Source organism: Acinonyx jubatus, chromosome X (genome assembly GCF_027475565.1).
Source record: "Acinonyx jubatus isolate Ajub_Pintada_27869175 chromosome X, VMU_Ajub_asm_v1.0, whole genome shotgun sequence".
Taxonomy (NCBI): Eukaryota; Metazoa; Chordata; class Mammalia; order Carnivora; family Felidae; genus Acinonyx; species Acinonyx jubatus.
In genome coordinates, this window is record NC_069389.1 from 68,567,321 (window position 1) to 68,585,095 (window position 17,775).

The window sequence follows — 17,775 nt, forward strand, 5'->3', positions numbered from 1 at the left end:
GTTTTATTTAACCTAAGGCAAATGGACAATTGGCTATTCAAATAGTGATAGAAATAATGGAAGACAATTGTAAATTTTCTATAAAAATCTCAACTGCCTGAGAGTAGAGACACAGTCTTTATATCTTTATTTAATTCCACCATCTAGCATAGTACCTGAGTATTGCAGATGCTAATTAAACATTTGTTGGAAGGTAAGTAGTGAGAAAGTTGTAATAAAAGTTGTAATTGGGCTAAATGTTAAATATAATAGATGGAAAAGCACTATATGGAAGAGGTGCTTTAACACCTTGAGTGAAAACTAATCAAAATTGTCCTCATTCCTCATTGGGTGTGTGTGTGTGAATTTTGACACTATGTTATAAAATAAGATGATTTTTCCACTCCCAACCAAGTGGAAAAAGGTAGGTTGTTTGGATTGTCATGTTAGAATGAATACAGGTGATTGAATTTGTAACATTTTGTGAAAGCTTAGATTATTCTTTCTGACTAGAAAAAAATGTATAATATTTTCTTATAATACAAGTGACTATCAAGAATTCATAAAACTTTTTCTCATAATGGACACTTTTCACTAATCATGTTTCCCCTTTTCTTCCCCTATGGTTTCAAGAAAGCTCAGAGCCAAGTATTTAGCCTAGTTTTACTAGTGACATGGAACTCTGTGGCCTGTTTTTCTGTGTACTCTCTTTTCCTTCTGGGGTTATTACTCCATTATATTTACACTGTCCCTGACATCTATTTGTACTCTATTACCTCTTATTCTCTTGAGCTACTCAAAATCCTTTTTTTTAAGTTTATTTATTTTGTGAGAGAGAGATTGAGCACGAGCCGGGGAGAGAAAGAGAGAAAAGGAGGGAAAGAATCCCTGGCAGGCTCCCATGGAGCCCGACATGGGGGTCGATCTCACAAACCATGAGATCATGACCTGAACTGAAATTAAGAATAGGACATTCAACACAAGGAGTCACCCAGGTGCCCCCAAATTCTTTTATTCCTTTTTGTAATGAAGTGGGATATATACAAACGAAATTAAATTAATTTTTTAAAGTTTTACTTATTTAAGTGATCTCTACACCCAACATGGGGCTTGAACTCACAACCCTGAGATCAAGGTTCGGATGCTCTACCGTCTGAGCCAGACAGGGGCCCCTCAAAGAAATTGATTTCAAATGACCATGTATTTTTTAATGCATAACTTCTTGGTAACACCTTTGTCACCACATTTTTCTCTTTTCCACTTCTCTGTCATTTCTATATTCCACCATTCTTTAGTATGTAATTTATTCAAGGAATAGAAGCACATTTTTATGTAAGGTAAACCATTGAAGGAACTTACTATGCATATGCAGTAGCTCTTTTAATGCAATTTATCTTATATTCTAACTTTTTTTCTTAAACCAAAGTCTAAAATCTATACCCACAAGCCACATTCAGGATTTAAAAGATCTCAGTGGCATGATCCTTTTCACTCATTCAGCACACATTTAGTGAGAACTTATTAAACACTGTCCTAAGGTACACTTCTAAGTGCTACTGGAAAATATACATACATAAGGTACTATCTTCTCTCTCAAGGGCTTTATGGTCTTTTAGAAGAGCTAAGACATGTACCTAAATAAATTTAATGTAAAGAATATGTTGACCAATTAGTAAGGGCTATAAAGAGAGTCACAGATCAAATACTAAGGGAGTTATAAGAAGGACACCTAACCTTCAACTCTATGAGGGGGGGTATAAATAGGAAGAATCTTCAGACTATGACAACTGATTAGGTTTGGAGTGGCAAAGGAAAGGGAAAGTAAAAAATAATGCTAAATTCTAATCTTTGTGATTAGGGCACTGAAGATATTAATATAAATAGGGGACATAGAATGAAAAACTATTATGTGGTCAGTTGAAGGTGACTATGGGACAGCCAAGTAGAGATGCAACTAGTCCATTAAAAATGATGAACTAGAGCAGAGGAGAAAAGTTTTGGGAGTTGTCCATGTAAAGATAATCATGTGCAGTTTTCCATGTTAATATTGCAGAAGTCAAGATTTTATATCATATAGTCAAGCGAGAGAGGGTAAAGAAAGGAGAAGGAAGCCAAGGACACATTCTTGGAGACGATCACCTGATGAAAGAACAAAGTGTGGTCCCCCAGACCAGGAGTTTTAGGGTAATCAGGGAACTTAGAAATGCAAATTATCCAGTTCCAGCAATCTCTATTTAAGCACACCCTCTAACTGATTGTGGTACACAATAAAATGTGAGTTCCAGTAGCCATTCTCAGTAGAGGGTAAAAACTACATGCAGAGAGGGAGAGAACAGCAGTGGAACACAGAGCATGAGGAGGGTGGGAAAGATAAGGATTAGATTTTGAAGACTGTGGCAGAAAGTTAATTAGAATTAATTGAAATGAATTTCTAGCAACAGAGGGGGTCCAGCAAGATAGAGACAATCTGTTCTAGACTAAATTGGCCTAGTTTGTGGACTTTCTCTAGATTACAAAAGTCAAAATCTAGGGGCAGAGAAAATGGATGGTAGTCTACCCAAAAGTAAGGGATCAGTAAAATGAGGACAGTAATCAGAGAATGCAACATAAATTTTAAGGGTTTCTAGCAAAAGCATTGTTGGATGAAAATGGAGTCCAGTCTGGCTTGGAACTGAGGACTGGAGACCTTGATGAGGGTGAAGTTTAGCAGGAATGAGAGTGTAGAAGATGAAGTAAAAAAGTGATGATAAGAAAAACAGACATTAAACAGTTTCAAGTGATGAGGTTCAAAGAGTGGCCAAGATCTGTGAGGGCTGAAGATGTACTGGAAATGAAGAAATTGAGGGTGATAAAGAAACATGAGGACAGAATGTGGGAAATATCACTGATATGAGTGATGAAGTTTTCATAGATGATTCCAGGGCAGGGGTTAGCATGAAGTGGACAGAAGATTGTAAGTGTACCAATGAAGCTGTCAAAATATGGGAAGAGTAACGAGGCCAGTAGATAGTGACAATTCAAGCCAAGAGGTATGCTGTATATAGTTTGCAGGGTTTTAGAGAAAGGAGGTGGCTGATCAAAAATCCCAGAACACAAGAGTGTATAAAATTGTATTGAGAAAAGAATTAGCAATAGGTATATAAAAAACAAAACAAATGAAAAAAATAGGGAATTATTAACAACAAAAAAATAGTTGTGTTAATAAAGAAGCAAAATAGTACACAAATTGGTTCTGCAGTAAATAATATTTTCATAGCATTAAGAAACACTGAATACTGTTTTAGCCAGAAAATGGGGATTTAACTATATTAGGATGATGGAAGGGATGGAAACAGATGGATAGGGGATGAATAGAACTAAATCCTTATGTATCAGAATTATCAACAGATAATATACAACATTGCTACATCACACAATAGCACAGGAATTTACATATTATTTAGCTGTATGGAGGTAAATATGAAAAGAAAAAGCTAAAATTTGAAAATGGTTGCTTCTGGAACAAGTTTGGGACAGGGAATTGCTATAATATGCCTTTTAGTACTATTTGAACTTCTAAGCTATATACATGTATTACTTTGATTAAAAAATAAAAACTATTTTTTGAAAGAGCAAATAAGTAACAATTCTTGTTCACCACAAAACAAAGAGTACAAAAGGGAACCAGTGCAGGAGGTAACAGGAGACAGACAAGGGTGGAGTTTGGAAAAGATGGGTCCAGAATAAATATGTATTGAATTTTTGGAAGGGATAAGCAGGGGGTAGAGGTTTGTGCAAAAGAAAATTCATTTTCAATTCACTTATTCGATGAAGAAAACAAAACATACAAAGAGGGACTTAAGCTACATTTTAGTGAGAGAGAAAGCAGGAAAAACTGCTGACTTTATTGAGCTAACCAGCCTAGAGATTCCATCATTAGTGAATGACATGTTAAACATTGTAGCAAGCTTCCTGTATAATTGCCAGAAAAAGCACCTGACATTAAGATTTGTACTGTCCTGATGCTGACAAAAATTGAATTTTCAAGTAATGGGAGAAAGGCATCACAATTTGGAGTATTTTCATTGACAATAGCAATATCCAAGTGAGGGAATGGAAGGAAAAATAAAATAAGATAGAAAACAGTGAGGGAGGCAAACCATAAGAGACTCAAATATAGAGGACAAGCTGAAGGTTGCTAGAGGGGAGGTGGGCAGGGGGATGGGCTCAATGGGTGATGGGCATTAAGAGGGCACTTGTTGGGATGCCCACTGGATGTTATATGTAAGAGATGAATCACTGGGTTCTACTCCTGACACCAATACTACACTGAATGTTAACTAACTTGAATTTAAATTTAAAAAAAGTAATCACCATAAAAAAATCATCATTACATAAGCACTGGGCATTATATGTAAGTGATGAATCGCTAAATTCTACTCCTAAGATAATATTACACTATATATTAACTAGCTGGAATTTAAATAAAAACCTGAAACAAACGAACAAAATCATCTTAAAAATGTAAAAAAAATTAAAATGAAAATATTACAGTGGGAATCAATTTCTTCTATTGATGTTTTGACAGATTTGGAGCCTGGCATTGGGGAACAAAGAAGATACAGAATCAAACATTTATTTCAGCATCTGCTATGTACTTGACTCTAAGCTGAGTACATTATATATTTTATTGTATCTAATACAATAAATGGGGAAATTGGGTTCTAGTTAAGTCAATTATCTCAGTCTAGTTAGGTCAGTTACCTAAGATCATGCAGCCCAGCAGAGGCAGCTTTTATAAACTAAAATAATTGAATTGAAAGTCTTTGTTCTTTTCACATTCTTATGCTACCTCCAAGTTACAATTTAATTCTAAACACAAACTAAAAATGGGCCAACCTTTAGTTTTAAGAAAGTCCAACCTATATCTGCTTTATAACTCATTAAAGAGACTCTTCCACACATATGGACGAGATGTTTAAAAATCAAGGAGCCTAGATGGGAGAACTCATTTTCTTCTCTCCTTTGTTTATGGGATCTGTACAACCAGATTATCCCATTTTCACTCTGACCAGGGGTGGATCCAATCCTATGAAATCCATACAAGTGAAATTACTAGCTCTATGCTTCCCAGGGCACTATCTTGTTTTCAGCAGCACTGCAACTTTTTCCTCAAAAAATATTGAAAAGTCAGAAAAATTTAATCTATACAAAAAACCTTCGGTCTTTAACAAAATTACATCAGAATCTCAAACCAAAGTATACATAATAAAACAGAAACTAATATATTAGCAATCTAACTCTTCCCATTTTCTAAATAGACAGTATCTAGTCTAGTCAAATGTACTATTAATCATACTAAGCTAGTAAAAGGATATCATAGTATCACCACTGACACTAGACAAGATTTTTAATCCTGTGATATTCTTCCCCATCTCTGATAATTATCCCTCACTTTATTCCTACTGTTATTATTATAGCTTAAGTTTTACAATTGAAATAGCTTCTAATAATCTCTGCAAATCTTTTTCCGTGGCATTTTTCATGTTGTAGACTTTATAGTTTCAACATATGCTTTTATTTAGACTTTACATCATCAACCCTGTGAGGTCGACATTACTACCTGAACTTTTATGGATGAGTGTTTCTGAGAGATTTAGTATTTATTAAAAACACACAGTTTGAAAAGTACAAAGCCTGGGGCTGGAACCCAGGTCTTCCTTCTCTGAAGCTAGTCCGCTTTCTGTTATGTCACCAATACCTCTCTACTGGCAGGCTCTTAATCCAGTGCTCTATTCACATTTCCATTATTGATAAAGAACTCTCCTCTCTGTATGAATTCTGACTCCACCACATACTAGCTGTGCAAAACTTTGCAAGTAACTTAACCTCTCTGAACCTCAGTTTCCTTACCAAATAAGGGTAACAGTAAGGGCAATAAGGGCAACAATAACACCTTCCTCAACTGATCATTGTGAGAAGAAAATTAATCAATATGCCAATCTATCTTGTATACAATTTGCTAGGATTAACCTCATAAGGCATATGTATCAATATTTTCCTACTTAATAGCCTTCACTTACTCTCCATTGTCTACCAAATAAAGTACAAATTTTTAAACTTAACATCCAAGGACCTCATGATATGGCCTTAATGTACCATTTTAACATTATACTCTAGTACTCCTCATTTCATGTTTTCCTTTCAATACAAACTGAATCACTGACATTTCCTGAAATCCAAAAGGTACTTTCCCAAATCTATGACTTTTTTCATGTAATTCCCTCTTCTCAGGATGTCATCTCCATGCCACATCACAATACCATATATTGAAATTCTCACTTTTCAAAGTCCACGTCAGTTCCTATCTCCTCAATAAAGCTTTCCTTGATCTGCCAGCAGAAATTAATTTCTTTTCTCTTCTATTCCCAAAGCACATCGCCTGTTCCTCTTTTATGACAGACAACACATTGCTTTGCATCATGTTTTATGTGTTTGCCACTTTCCCCTATTAGACGGTAAGCACCTATAAGAAATGTGACAATGTCTTACCCAGTTGTGTATTTCTCATAGTACTTGGCATGAAGATTTAATGTGTATGAATAATAATTACTACTAAAAACCAATAATTACTATTTGTTAAGTACTTACCATTAGCACTCAACTATGGTAAGTGCTTAACATGTAAAATATAATTTTTTTTACAATAACCCTATAAGAAGTGATCAATAGGGGCGCGTGGGTGGCTCGGTCAGTTAAGCAACCGACTTCAGCTCAGGTCATGATTTTGCAGTTCGTGTGTTCAAGCCCTGCATGGGGCTTTGTGCTGACAGTTCATAGCCTGGAGCCTTCTTTGGATTCTGTGTCTCCTTCTCTCTGCCCCTCCCCCACTCACACTCTGTCTCTCTCTCCATCAAAAATAAATAAACATTAAAAAAAAATTAAAAAAAGAAGTGATCAATAAATCTCTACTCTATGATGAGGAAACCGAAGCAAAGCAAAGTATTAGATTGAACTGTATGAAATTGTTTCTATTTGATCAACATTGACCTATAAAAATGACAATTTCAAATGATTTCACATAATAAAATGTTTTTAATCATTATTGCTAATCCATTTCATGTAAGAAGTTCAAGACCATCTGAACCATATTTTAGAGTAATCCTAGACCACAATATTTCCATACATGATATTCAAAGAAAAGATACTTTTAGGTTTTTTTTAGGTTGGAAAAATACGAATTTTGAATTTTTATGGTTATTTTTTCCAATATGACCAAAGTAGATAAAATTATTTCCACTTCATTACTCATTTAAATACTATACCTCATGAAAATATTTAATATTTCACAACTGTAGAACCAATTTTAGAACTGAGGATCAGCTAGAAATCAGGTATTCATTTTTCAGTTTATAACTTCCTTCATAGACTTCATGCATTAATAGACCTGAATTATTTTGTCTTCTGAGAGGAAATAGAAAATTTTGTTTTAAAGATGCCATAAACAAAACACAAATACCCCAATATTTTGATGAAAATTCAATGTGAGTGGCTATAAAGTGGTGTGAGAAGAGTTTAAGAGAGTTATTTCAGTTTTATAAGCAAATCAGTTGATCTTACCTGGTCGTGTATATGGCTTAATCCACCATGGTACAACTCATTTCCAGTGTTTGTAGAAATTGAATCAGTTCCCGTGATGATTTGGATTTGTTGGCTAGAATGGGATTGTTGGCAGTGTGGAGAGTGGATGATCTGGGGCTGTTGGACAATGTGATGATGGCATTGAATCTGTGGATAGCATTCCTAAAAAAACATATACATGCCAAAATAGCCACTGAGAATAAAAATTACTAATCAAGAAAACCCACTGAATCCGTTTTTTAAAATTTAATGTGTTCTTTCACAAGATAATTCAAGTCCTAGGATATATAGTTTTAATATGTGATATATTGTTTTTTAAAATTATTTCATTGGGAGAAAATGTATTGAATTCTATTTTGTTTGATCAGGTGGCAGTGACCATCCAAATACTTACTTAAATTGGCCAAGGAATTGCATGTTCTGGTTAAATTAATATTCCAGCTATACTTAACACTAAAACTATAATGAATATTAATATTAACTATTCTTTGATAATTCACCAGGCATTTCAGGATCTAATTTCATAATAATATTATCATACTGAAGATTTAGATGTAAATAATATTAGAAAATAATATAATGTAGTGATTTTCAATTTCAGGAAGCATATTAGAATCACAGTGGGGCAGGCAAAATTCTTATGCTTATGAAAATCAAGCATGAATTAAGAAAAAAGCTTGGAAAACAGTGACTGAAGCTCCAGATCCAGAAAACAGGTATTCTAACTCTGATTCTACCACTTACTCTGTGATCTTGGGAAACTGTGTATGCAATCTTTATGAGCCTCAATTTCCTTATTTGCAAATGTTGAGATAATATGTGTCTCATTGGACTGCTATGAGGAGCAAATGAACTGATGTTTATAAAATGCCTAGTACAATGTATAAATAAATATTTATTATTATTATATTATTTCTTTATCATTGTCACCTTCAACTTAATCATCATCCACCCCACAAATTTTTCAAGTAGAAAAAAATCACTGAGGTCCAGAGAAGTAAGATGATTTACTTGTAATGCCACGACTAATTCATGGAAAAATTGGGATTGGAACTCATGATTTCTAGTTCAGAGTTCTTTCAAAATATAAGGTTGAATTTTTACTGTCCTCAAAATAGTCTAGAGTTGTTTTTAAACTATATCTTTGCTATCTGCTTGTGTTTTGTTTTGTTTTGTTTTGTTTTGTTTTGTTTTGTTTTGTTTCTGAGAAAGTATAGAGCCCAGAGTAAGAAAGGATATCTGGTTGTTTCAGTTTTGTGGATTTCAGGCATACTTGCATTTCCTATATTATTTTGTTATTATTCTACTTTAATAACAGTCATCTGAACACCAGTTTTCAAAGAAAAACATACTCTATTTTGAATCATAATGCTACATTAATGCGCATACATTTACTTTGAAAGTATAAATTCAATGCTCTATTTCCTTTTGACAGTGGAAAGCTGACCTGCATTAATATAGTAAACCACTTCAAATTTTATGTTTTTTATGTGGAACAATTTTCAAATGATATTAAATTAAAAAAGCAAGATGCACAAGAATGAATACACTTTACTACCTTTTGTATAACATTTTAAAATAAACATATGTGTATTTTTACAAATATACATAACTGCTTTTAAATGCATAAAGCAAAACTCTTTTAAGGGTGACTGCCCCCGGCAAGAGGAACTTAGAGACAAGAGTGTTAGTATAGAGAGGTTTTTTTTTCACTGTGTACATTTTTTATTCTCTTTTTACACTCTTTTTGTACCTTTTTATACTTTTATTTTTGAAAATTTTAACATGTACACAAATTATCTTTTTTATGTGTACAAAAATTATTTTTAAAGAAAGAAAAATACATAGGGAAACATATTTTACAAATAGAAATTACTTTCGTAGTCATTGGTAATAAAGGTCACAGAATCATTTCATAGAATCATTTTCTCTAGGATCTTTTCAAGTGCAACTCACTTTATAAATATGCTAGCACTAAGATCTCTACAGTTTAGAAGTCAGGCTATGTACTATCAACCATTTCTGTACAAATTGTGTGGGTGAATGTATTATCTATTCTTTTATGTTATAAAATATCTTCATACATTGTATTAGAATAAAGTCACTGTGACAGTCTGAGAAAAACTTCACCCAGTGGGAAACTTATACACTACTGAAATAGAATTCCTCCTGAAAACAAAATTAATGTGTTCCTTAAAAAGCAAGTTAGGAAACACTTTGAAGGACACATCAATACAGAACAATAAACAAAGCAAAACTCATTTTTCAATCATCTTCCTTTCTTAATACATCAGTTGACTCTTCAATAGAATGCTGACAGTCTCTCCATCTGGGTTGTCTTGTGGTTTCCCTGAGCCTGTCTGGCCTCTGAACCACTCATTAGTATCATTGAAGTCTTAGACAACTTTCAGTTTTCAATTCTCATACCTGACTACTAATGTTATTGTTCTAAAACAAGATATTCATACATTACTCATACTTTTTATGAGTATTTTTAATGTATTTTTTAATGAGTAATTTTTAATGTACAAAATCTCAAACATTTCTGATTTATTATATGTTTTGTCATCTTTGATAGAGGAAAAAATACACAGAGTACAATTCATATAAACTGGATAATTATCTTGTAACTGGTACCAATTTACCACCCTTCCATGACAAAGATCTCTTTTTTGGTCAGGTCTCATCTCTTAAGAACTAATGCTATTTGAACTAGTCTCATGTGATATTAAACCATTTCATCCAAACTCTGGCTTTATCCAGCTTGTCTTACATCTCTATCCAGCATCTCTATCACTGAGGAAACTCAACTAGGTCAAAAAGTTGTAGTTTGTTCCATACGTATGGTTCCTTTTACCTTGGGAAGTCTGCCATGGCAGTTCCAAAACTCCCAAGTCATTTAAGTCATTACTAAAAAAATGGGCATAAAAAAGTAAATATTCAAATTGATAATAAGTAATAGTAGTGTTCTTTCAAAGGAGTTCTTTAATTGTTCCAGATTTATAGCAATAATAATGTACAGGATATTCAATCTTTTCCTCTAGGAACCAAGACTTAGAAAATCTTTATCCTTTTTGAGACAAGAAATTAGAAGGAACCTGAAATGATGCATCTCAAACATTTCTTATTATGTAAAATGTGTCAAACTTATTGTTTTGTCAGTCCAGTTGGACAAAGAAGAGATGTTATAAATTTATAGCTTGAGGAAAGTGCCCCTTGAAGAACTGACACATTTGATGAAATTTTTCTATTTGGCATCATAATATCCAGAAATATTCTGCTGTTCTTCTGAAAGATAGGCGTTCAATACATACCATACCATACCTTCTAATAAATCCAATATTCCAAGCAGACCAAAGTCTTAAAGGTTTGGATGTTTATGATTCTGACAGTTTACACTATTTTATTTTTAATGAGCATCAAATAAGTAATAATGTATTAATTCCTATGAATCTTGTAACAAGTGCCCATAAATACTTATAAAAAGAAGATGTGTTCTCATGCCAAGAGAATTAAAAAGAATTTAGTATATTTTAATGTTTAATTTGTATATGAGAAAAATGATTTTGTGATAAAAATTTATTTGATATTATTTCACTGTCTGTTGTAGGTTAAATTGTGCTGCTCCCACAAAAAGCGTATGTTAAAGTCTTAACCCTTATACCTCAGAAAGTGACCTTGTTTAGAAACAGATTTTTTTTTTATGAAATAAGACCTTTATAGAATTAAGAAGTTAACACAAGTCATTTGCATGGCTCCTAATCAAATATGACTGGTATCATCATAAAAAGGGACAATCTGTACACAAAGACAGACATGCACAGACAGAAGATGATATGACAACATACAGGGAGGATGTCATGTGAAGATGGAAGATTAAAGTTATGCATCTACAAACCAAGGAATGCCTAAAGTCACAAGAATCTAGGAGATAGGCATAGAAGAGCTCCTTACCTAAAGGCTACAGAAGGGAGCATGGCCTTGCCAAAACCATGATTTCATACTTCTGGTCCCAGAACTATGAGACAATGAATTTTTGTTGTTTTAAGCCATCAGACTGTGGTACTTTGTTACAGCAGCCTTAAGAAATTGATACACTCTTCTAGTTCAAGCATGTCCAAGAAACAAGTCCCAGGCTTTGTCTGGGCTGGACATGCTTTGTATCCACTGAGAAGATCAATGTAAAACCTCTGCTGGTTACAGTAAAAGCTCTGCTTGAAGGAATGGTAGCTCTATATGCCATGAAACTACCATTGCCCTGCTAGTTTTAAATGTTATATACTTGGTCTCTCAGTCAAATTTAATTAAAATTTTAAAATGTGACTTGAACTTTAGTTTTCTAGAATTTTATAGTATTTTACATATATGCTCATACATATTTTTCATTTGTTCATTGAAAATTCATTTTGTATTAAGTGAATTAAGACAAAGTTATAATGTTTTAAATTATAATTTTTGTGAGAGCAGTTTGAAAGAAACATACAAAGGTTTGGGGTATCTGTATTAAATTCAGATTCTACCACTAATTTTCTATGTGACTTGACATATTTTTACCTGAGTTTCCCTTTCAGTAAAATAGGGACAATAATACTTCACATGAGAAAATGAATATGAAAGTGTTAAGGATGATCTGAAGGGCTGTAGACATAATAAGGTATTATGACTCATAGTGATCTTGCTTAGCACTTGACAATTGTCATTTTAACTCTATTAAAATACTCATGATTCAAAAGTATACAGTTAATAAGCTTTAAAACAGATTTTACATACCTGATCCATATTTAGCTTCTCTACTTTTCTTATTGTTTTTTCATAAATAACATTGTTTCCTGGGAAGAAATGACCTCCTCTTAGGAATGGAGAAAGTGGTTCCTATAAAGACAGTAATGACTGTGTTTTGTTTTGAAAGGTACCTTTTCAGAGAAACCTTAACTTAAGCAAATATCTAGTATCTAATAAAATCTGACTTAGTGGCAGACTTTAGGAGAGTGGAATGACATCCCAATAAGGTTTTGAGAGATGTAAGGAAAAACGATAAAGATAGTCTATTTTCTCAAACAGAGCAATCTGGATTCTCTTACTACATTTTAGGCTTAGCAGTGTTTTAAGAGAAATTGGAAGGAGGTGAGAAAGATATTTTTTTTCTGTTTCTGAGACAAGATATAATGAGTTTCCTCTGAAGTAGACAGGCCTGAGGTCAACTTCATTTAAGTTGAGTTCACTGGCAAGTTTCTTTCTATGCAAAAGTATTATTGGAGAAATGCAAAACAAACAATTCACTACTGAGCTGCAAAGTAGGTAGTAGAACTATATTAAAGATTTTTTTTTCCCGGAACTTAGCTTCAGTGATTTTGAAGTGTACAATTCTTACTTGTGATTATAATCAAAGCTAAATCTCTCTGTATAACATATGTTTTGAATACCAAGAACAGAGTAGAGGCTTTAAGAGCCACGTATCCCCATATAATCAACTAAGTTAATGTAGGATTATCCAAGCATTTAAAAGATGTCAGCCAATGAAATAAAGGCTGGTGACAGGTCCAAAATCTGAAAGAAACCAAGGAAGGAGTAGTAAGAATCAGACCAAGAGTTTAAAATAAATGCAATATTACTATATTTCTTTCCCTTCTTTCAGTTTTCATATGAGTCTACTTGTATGGGGGGAGTTGAGGATGTTTTGTTAGAAAGAATAATTGCATTCATTTATTTTTGTAATACAGGGGAGCAGTGTGGAAGGAGATTGACTAAGTCTGCTACCAGTTAATGTGTTTAAAACCATTTCAGAATTGGGGTGCCTGGGTGGTTCAGTCGGTTAAGCATCCAACTCTTGGTTTCCACTCAGGCCATGGTCTCAGTTTGTGAGTTCAAGCCCTGTTCTGGGATCTGTGCTGACACTGAGGAGCTTGCTTGGCATTCTCTCTCTCTCTCCCTCTCTCTCTCTCTCTCTCTCTCAGTCTCTGTCTCAAAATAAATAAATAAGTCAACTTAAAAAAATAAAAAGACCATTTCAAAATCAACAAAATATGGTAGCATTTTTGTTATCTGCTATCATAAAAACTCTTAAACACAGTTGGATAAAAACACTGGTTGTTGAGAATGTAAGACACCCTTCAATCCAAAGGTATATACTTCTTGTATTCAAGTTTGAATAAAATGTACTTTAACTAAATGTTCCTGGAATACTTAAGTGAAACAAATATACAAGTGATTAAATTTAGTTAGCTGATGAATTGTTAAATCTAAAGATGGATATATTTAAAAAGATTCCCCTAGAAGCTCTTTTGTGTTTGTTTGTTTTTGTAAAAAAAAAAGCCTATTTGCAAGCATGTAACACACGTTTATGAGTTTACTATGCACAATATACTTTGCTAAGTGTTACAAGGCATGAATCAAACTTAGATTATTACCACAAGCACTGAATATCGATCAGTATTCATTAAACTATAGCCAGCAGCCTATTTTCATAGTATCTTCAATAAGAATGATATGTAGATTTTTTTAATGTTTGTTTTTATTTTTGACACACACAGAGAGAGACAGAGCATGAGTGGGGCAGGGGCAGAGGGAGAGGGAGACATAGAATCTGAAACAGGCTCCAGGCTCCGAGCTGTCAGCACAGAGCCCAACATGGGGCTTGAACTCACAGACAGCGAGATCATGACCTGAGCTGAAGTCGGACACTCGACCGACTGAGCCATCCAGGCGCCTCATGAATGGTATTTATATTTTTCAAGGACTGTAAGTGCAAAGAAGGAAGACCAAAACCCTATGGGGACAGCAAAGTCTAAAATATTTACTATTTTGTTCTTTATAGGAAAATTTTGCTGATGTTTGGTCTGGATGATATATGAACATAAACATACAAGGTAGAAAGAAACAAGTGCCTATAAAAAGTATAGAGAAAGAACTTATGGGATGGAATTCAGAAGAGGAAATATTGAATTCCATCTGGCAGTACTCAGGATACTTGGATCAGTGGCATTTGAAAGAAGGTTAAGGTGGGCTTTGCATATAAGGAGATGGAAGAGAATGGTATTCCAATTGAAGTCAACAGAATAAGTCATGACACCAAGGCTGTAAAAGTATAAATTATATGTAGGGGACACAATTGGTAGATAGAACTTGGTTCTGAAAGCAGTGAGAAGTCTTTAAATGCTTTTAAACTGGGATGTGAGGTGAATGTAAATCTACTTCAGGAAGATTAGTTGGAGAAAGGAAAGAGTACAGGTGAGGAGACTAGTTAAGAGATTATACTAAATCTCCAAGGATAGTACTTTCCAAATATGACTCTAAGATCTTAAACCTGAGAAATCTACTATATAACCCATGGTGTCAAAAACAGGAAAAGTTGAGACATATTGAATTTCATGTGCTCCTGGTAAGAATCTATGTCTGATTCATGTTTTTATTCCTCATAACAGTACATATACAGTGCATAGTAATCCTTTAAACATGTGTTAAACTATTGCAACGAATTAGCAAATAGACTTTTACCTAAATGTGTAGGTAAGCATTCGGGTTATATTGATCTCCAGAACACAGGTGAGTGGAGATTTCGTGGCTATAGTTCTAGTTCTAGACTTCAGAAGCATATGCTTAGAAGTTCCTGTTAAAATCATGCAACTTCTGAAAAGTCAAGTGAAGATCAAAGACATAACTACATAAGCCTTAAGAGATATGAGGATCAGAAGAGAAAATTGAAATCAAATTAAGAGAAGAAAAATTTTCAAAAAACAGTAGAAAGGTGGGTGAAGGTATAAATGCTTCAGAGAGGTCAACAGGTGAGAATTCCAAAGCAGATTGGATTTGGACTACTATAGTTCCACTGGATCTGACCACTAAAATTAGTGGAAGAAGGTATCATGGAAAAAAAAATTCTGGAGTCATAAAACCTATATTCATTTCTGCCTCTATCACCTACTTGCCATGGAAATGTAAGCAAGTCATTTACCTTCTTTGAGGCTCAGTTTCTTTATAATAGAAATAGTAATGCAGAATACATTATATCAAGCAAAAGAATGTATTTTAAAGTACCTTTAATCTGTGATTTTAATGTACAAAAGACATTGGTTTGCAATAATATAGCAATATAATAATTTGAGAGTGAGAGAGAGTACAAGCAGAGGAAGGGCATAGAGAAAGGGAGACACAGAATCCGAAGTAGGCTCCAGGCTCCAAGTTGTCAGCACAGAGCCCAGCGGAGGGCTCAGACTCACGGACAGCAAGATCTTGACTTGAGCCCAAGTCGGCCGCTTAACCAACTGAGCCACCCAGGCGCCCCAGTAATATATTTTTAAGTCCATACTGCTTTTAAAAATTTTTGTAAGAACCTTGTTAGAAATTTTCTAAGATATCAACCTAAAGTATATACAAAAGTATGGGGCACCTGGGTGGCTCAGTTGGTTAAGCGGCTGACTTCGGCTCAGGTCATGATCTCACGGTTCATGGGTTTGAGCCATACATCAGGCTTGTACTGACAGCTCAGAGCCTGCTTCTCATTCTGTGACTCCCTCTCTCTATGCCTCTCCCCTGCTCATGCTGTCTCTCTCTCTCTCAAAATAAATAAAAATATTAAAAAAAATTAAAGTATATACAAAAGTAGGCTTATTGAGGGCAAGGACTGTATCCATCTTGAATACCCCATAGTGAATGAACAGATAACTGGATGAGAAGAGATGATATGAACATTTATCTTAAGGATATAAGCACCTTCTAAGAGGGGAAAACAAATTTATCAAAAGCATGAAAATTTCTCTTGTTCACTATAAATGCCAAACCATTAATATTTTTAAGAAAAAAAATGGTTTAGGTGCTAACAGTGTTGATTCTCTCCAAAATGTGTGTTTGGACTTATTATTTTATATGACTTGCTGAAAAAAAATTCCAAATTAAGGGGACTATTATTTTCCAAAAATGTGTAAAAGAGTACAGCCAAATTTTACTATATTTGAATAAATCATTCTGAGTCAAACAAATCAGAACAATAAATTTAATTAGAAGTCTTAGATTTTTCACAAATGAGCTGTTAGACAGTTTTACTACTTGGGCAGCTTATTTTTTTTATCTGTACATTTGAATTGGTGCTAGATCCACCCTAAAAATTAATAGGTGTCTTCAAATCTGGCTGATCTTATCATTTTAATTGATACTTTTAGAACCTCTGATAGTAGTTCTCACATCTAACAAAGTGCATAATCCCCAGCATCTACTTTGATGTTTCCAGGCCATGAAACCTTGGTGGAGAAAACTTTAAAATATTTGCTGATTTGGCTCAGTGCAAATTCAAGTTATCTAACTTTAAGAGCCCCTCCAACCTTCATGGTCATACTTCTATTTATTAAATTCTCTATAACTGTGGTTACAATTTTTTTCATTTTCCTTAACTCCTTATGCTCATGTTCCCTCATTCTCCTCAATAAGTAAATTGAGAAAACCAAGATCTATTCAGTGAGATTCCTCCATTTTCCTCCCTACTTCAAATCTCTCTTCAATTTCTGTTCCTTCCATTTCATTACCAAGAAAGACATACTCTTCCTTTTTTCCTGAAGTCACTTTTCAATCTATACCTGGAATCTTATCCCCTCTTTTCTCTTCCAGAATTGTGTTCCATTTGTACCCTTTCTCTGTGGCATATTTAATCTTATTACTGGTTCTTTCCCTCTGTCTATAAATCTCTCAGATATCCAAGTTTCTCTTTTCTCCTTTAGCTACCATCCCATCTTTCTTTATTTTGGTCAATATCTTTCTTAGAAGAGTAATCCTCACTTATTTCCTCCACTTCTTGATCCATTCACCCATCTACTTTTTCCATCTGGATTTTGCCTCCCAAGTATAAGGAACCTGCTCTCTCAAATATCACCATTAGTTTCTTAAACTTCAAACTCTCTACAGCCATTTGGTCATTTGAGACAGTTGACCAAATCCTTTCCCTATTTGTTTCAGTTTCTCTGTGTTCACATTTCTCTCTGACAACTCCTCTGCCCATGAAAGTGGCTCCTTTCTATTTCTGTTAAAGTAGACATTTCTCAAGGTGCTATACCTCAACCCTCTCCATTATCCCTTAGTTTTCTCACTCATTCTCACAGCTACAATGACAATTTACAGAGGAATAATTCCCATGTCTCTATCTCAAATGTGACCTTTCTTCACGTCATTTTTAACTACCTGTGTAGTCAT

The 17,775-nt window shown here is 34.0% G+C and overlaps 1 protein-coding gene across 1 annotated transcript in view; it reads right to left on the minus strand.

Annotated features, from left to right (window-relative positions):
- The window catches only part of POF1B (POF1B actin binding protein), a 115,875-nt gene that overhangs the window by 68,828 nt on the left and 29,272 nt on the right, over window positions 1–17,775 (minus strand). The window contains exons 4-5 of the mRNA XM_027053732.2: window positions 12,370–12,471; window positions 7,579–7,761 (exon numbers count right to left, since the gene is read on the minus strand). Coding sequence (XP_026909533.2) covers window positions 7,579–7,761; window positions 12,370–12,471 — 285 coding nt within the window. The remainder of the gene's footprint in view (window positions 1–7,578; window positions 7,762–12,369; window positions 12,472–17,775) is intronic.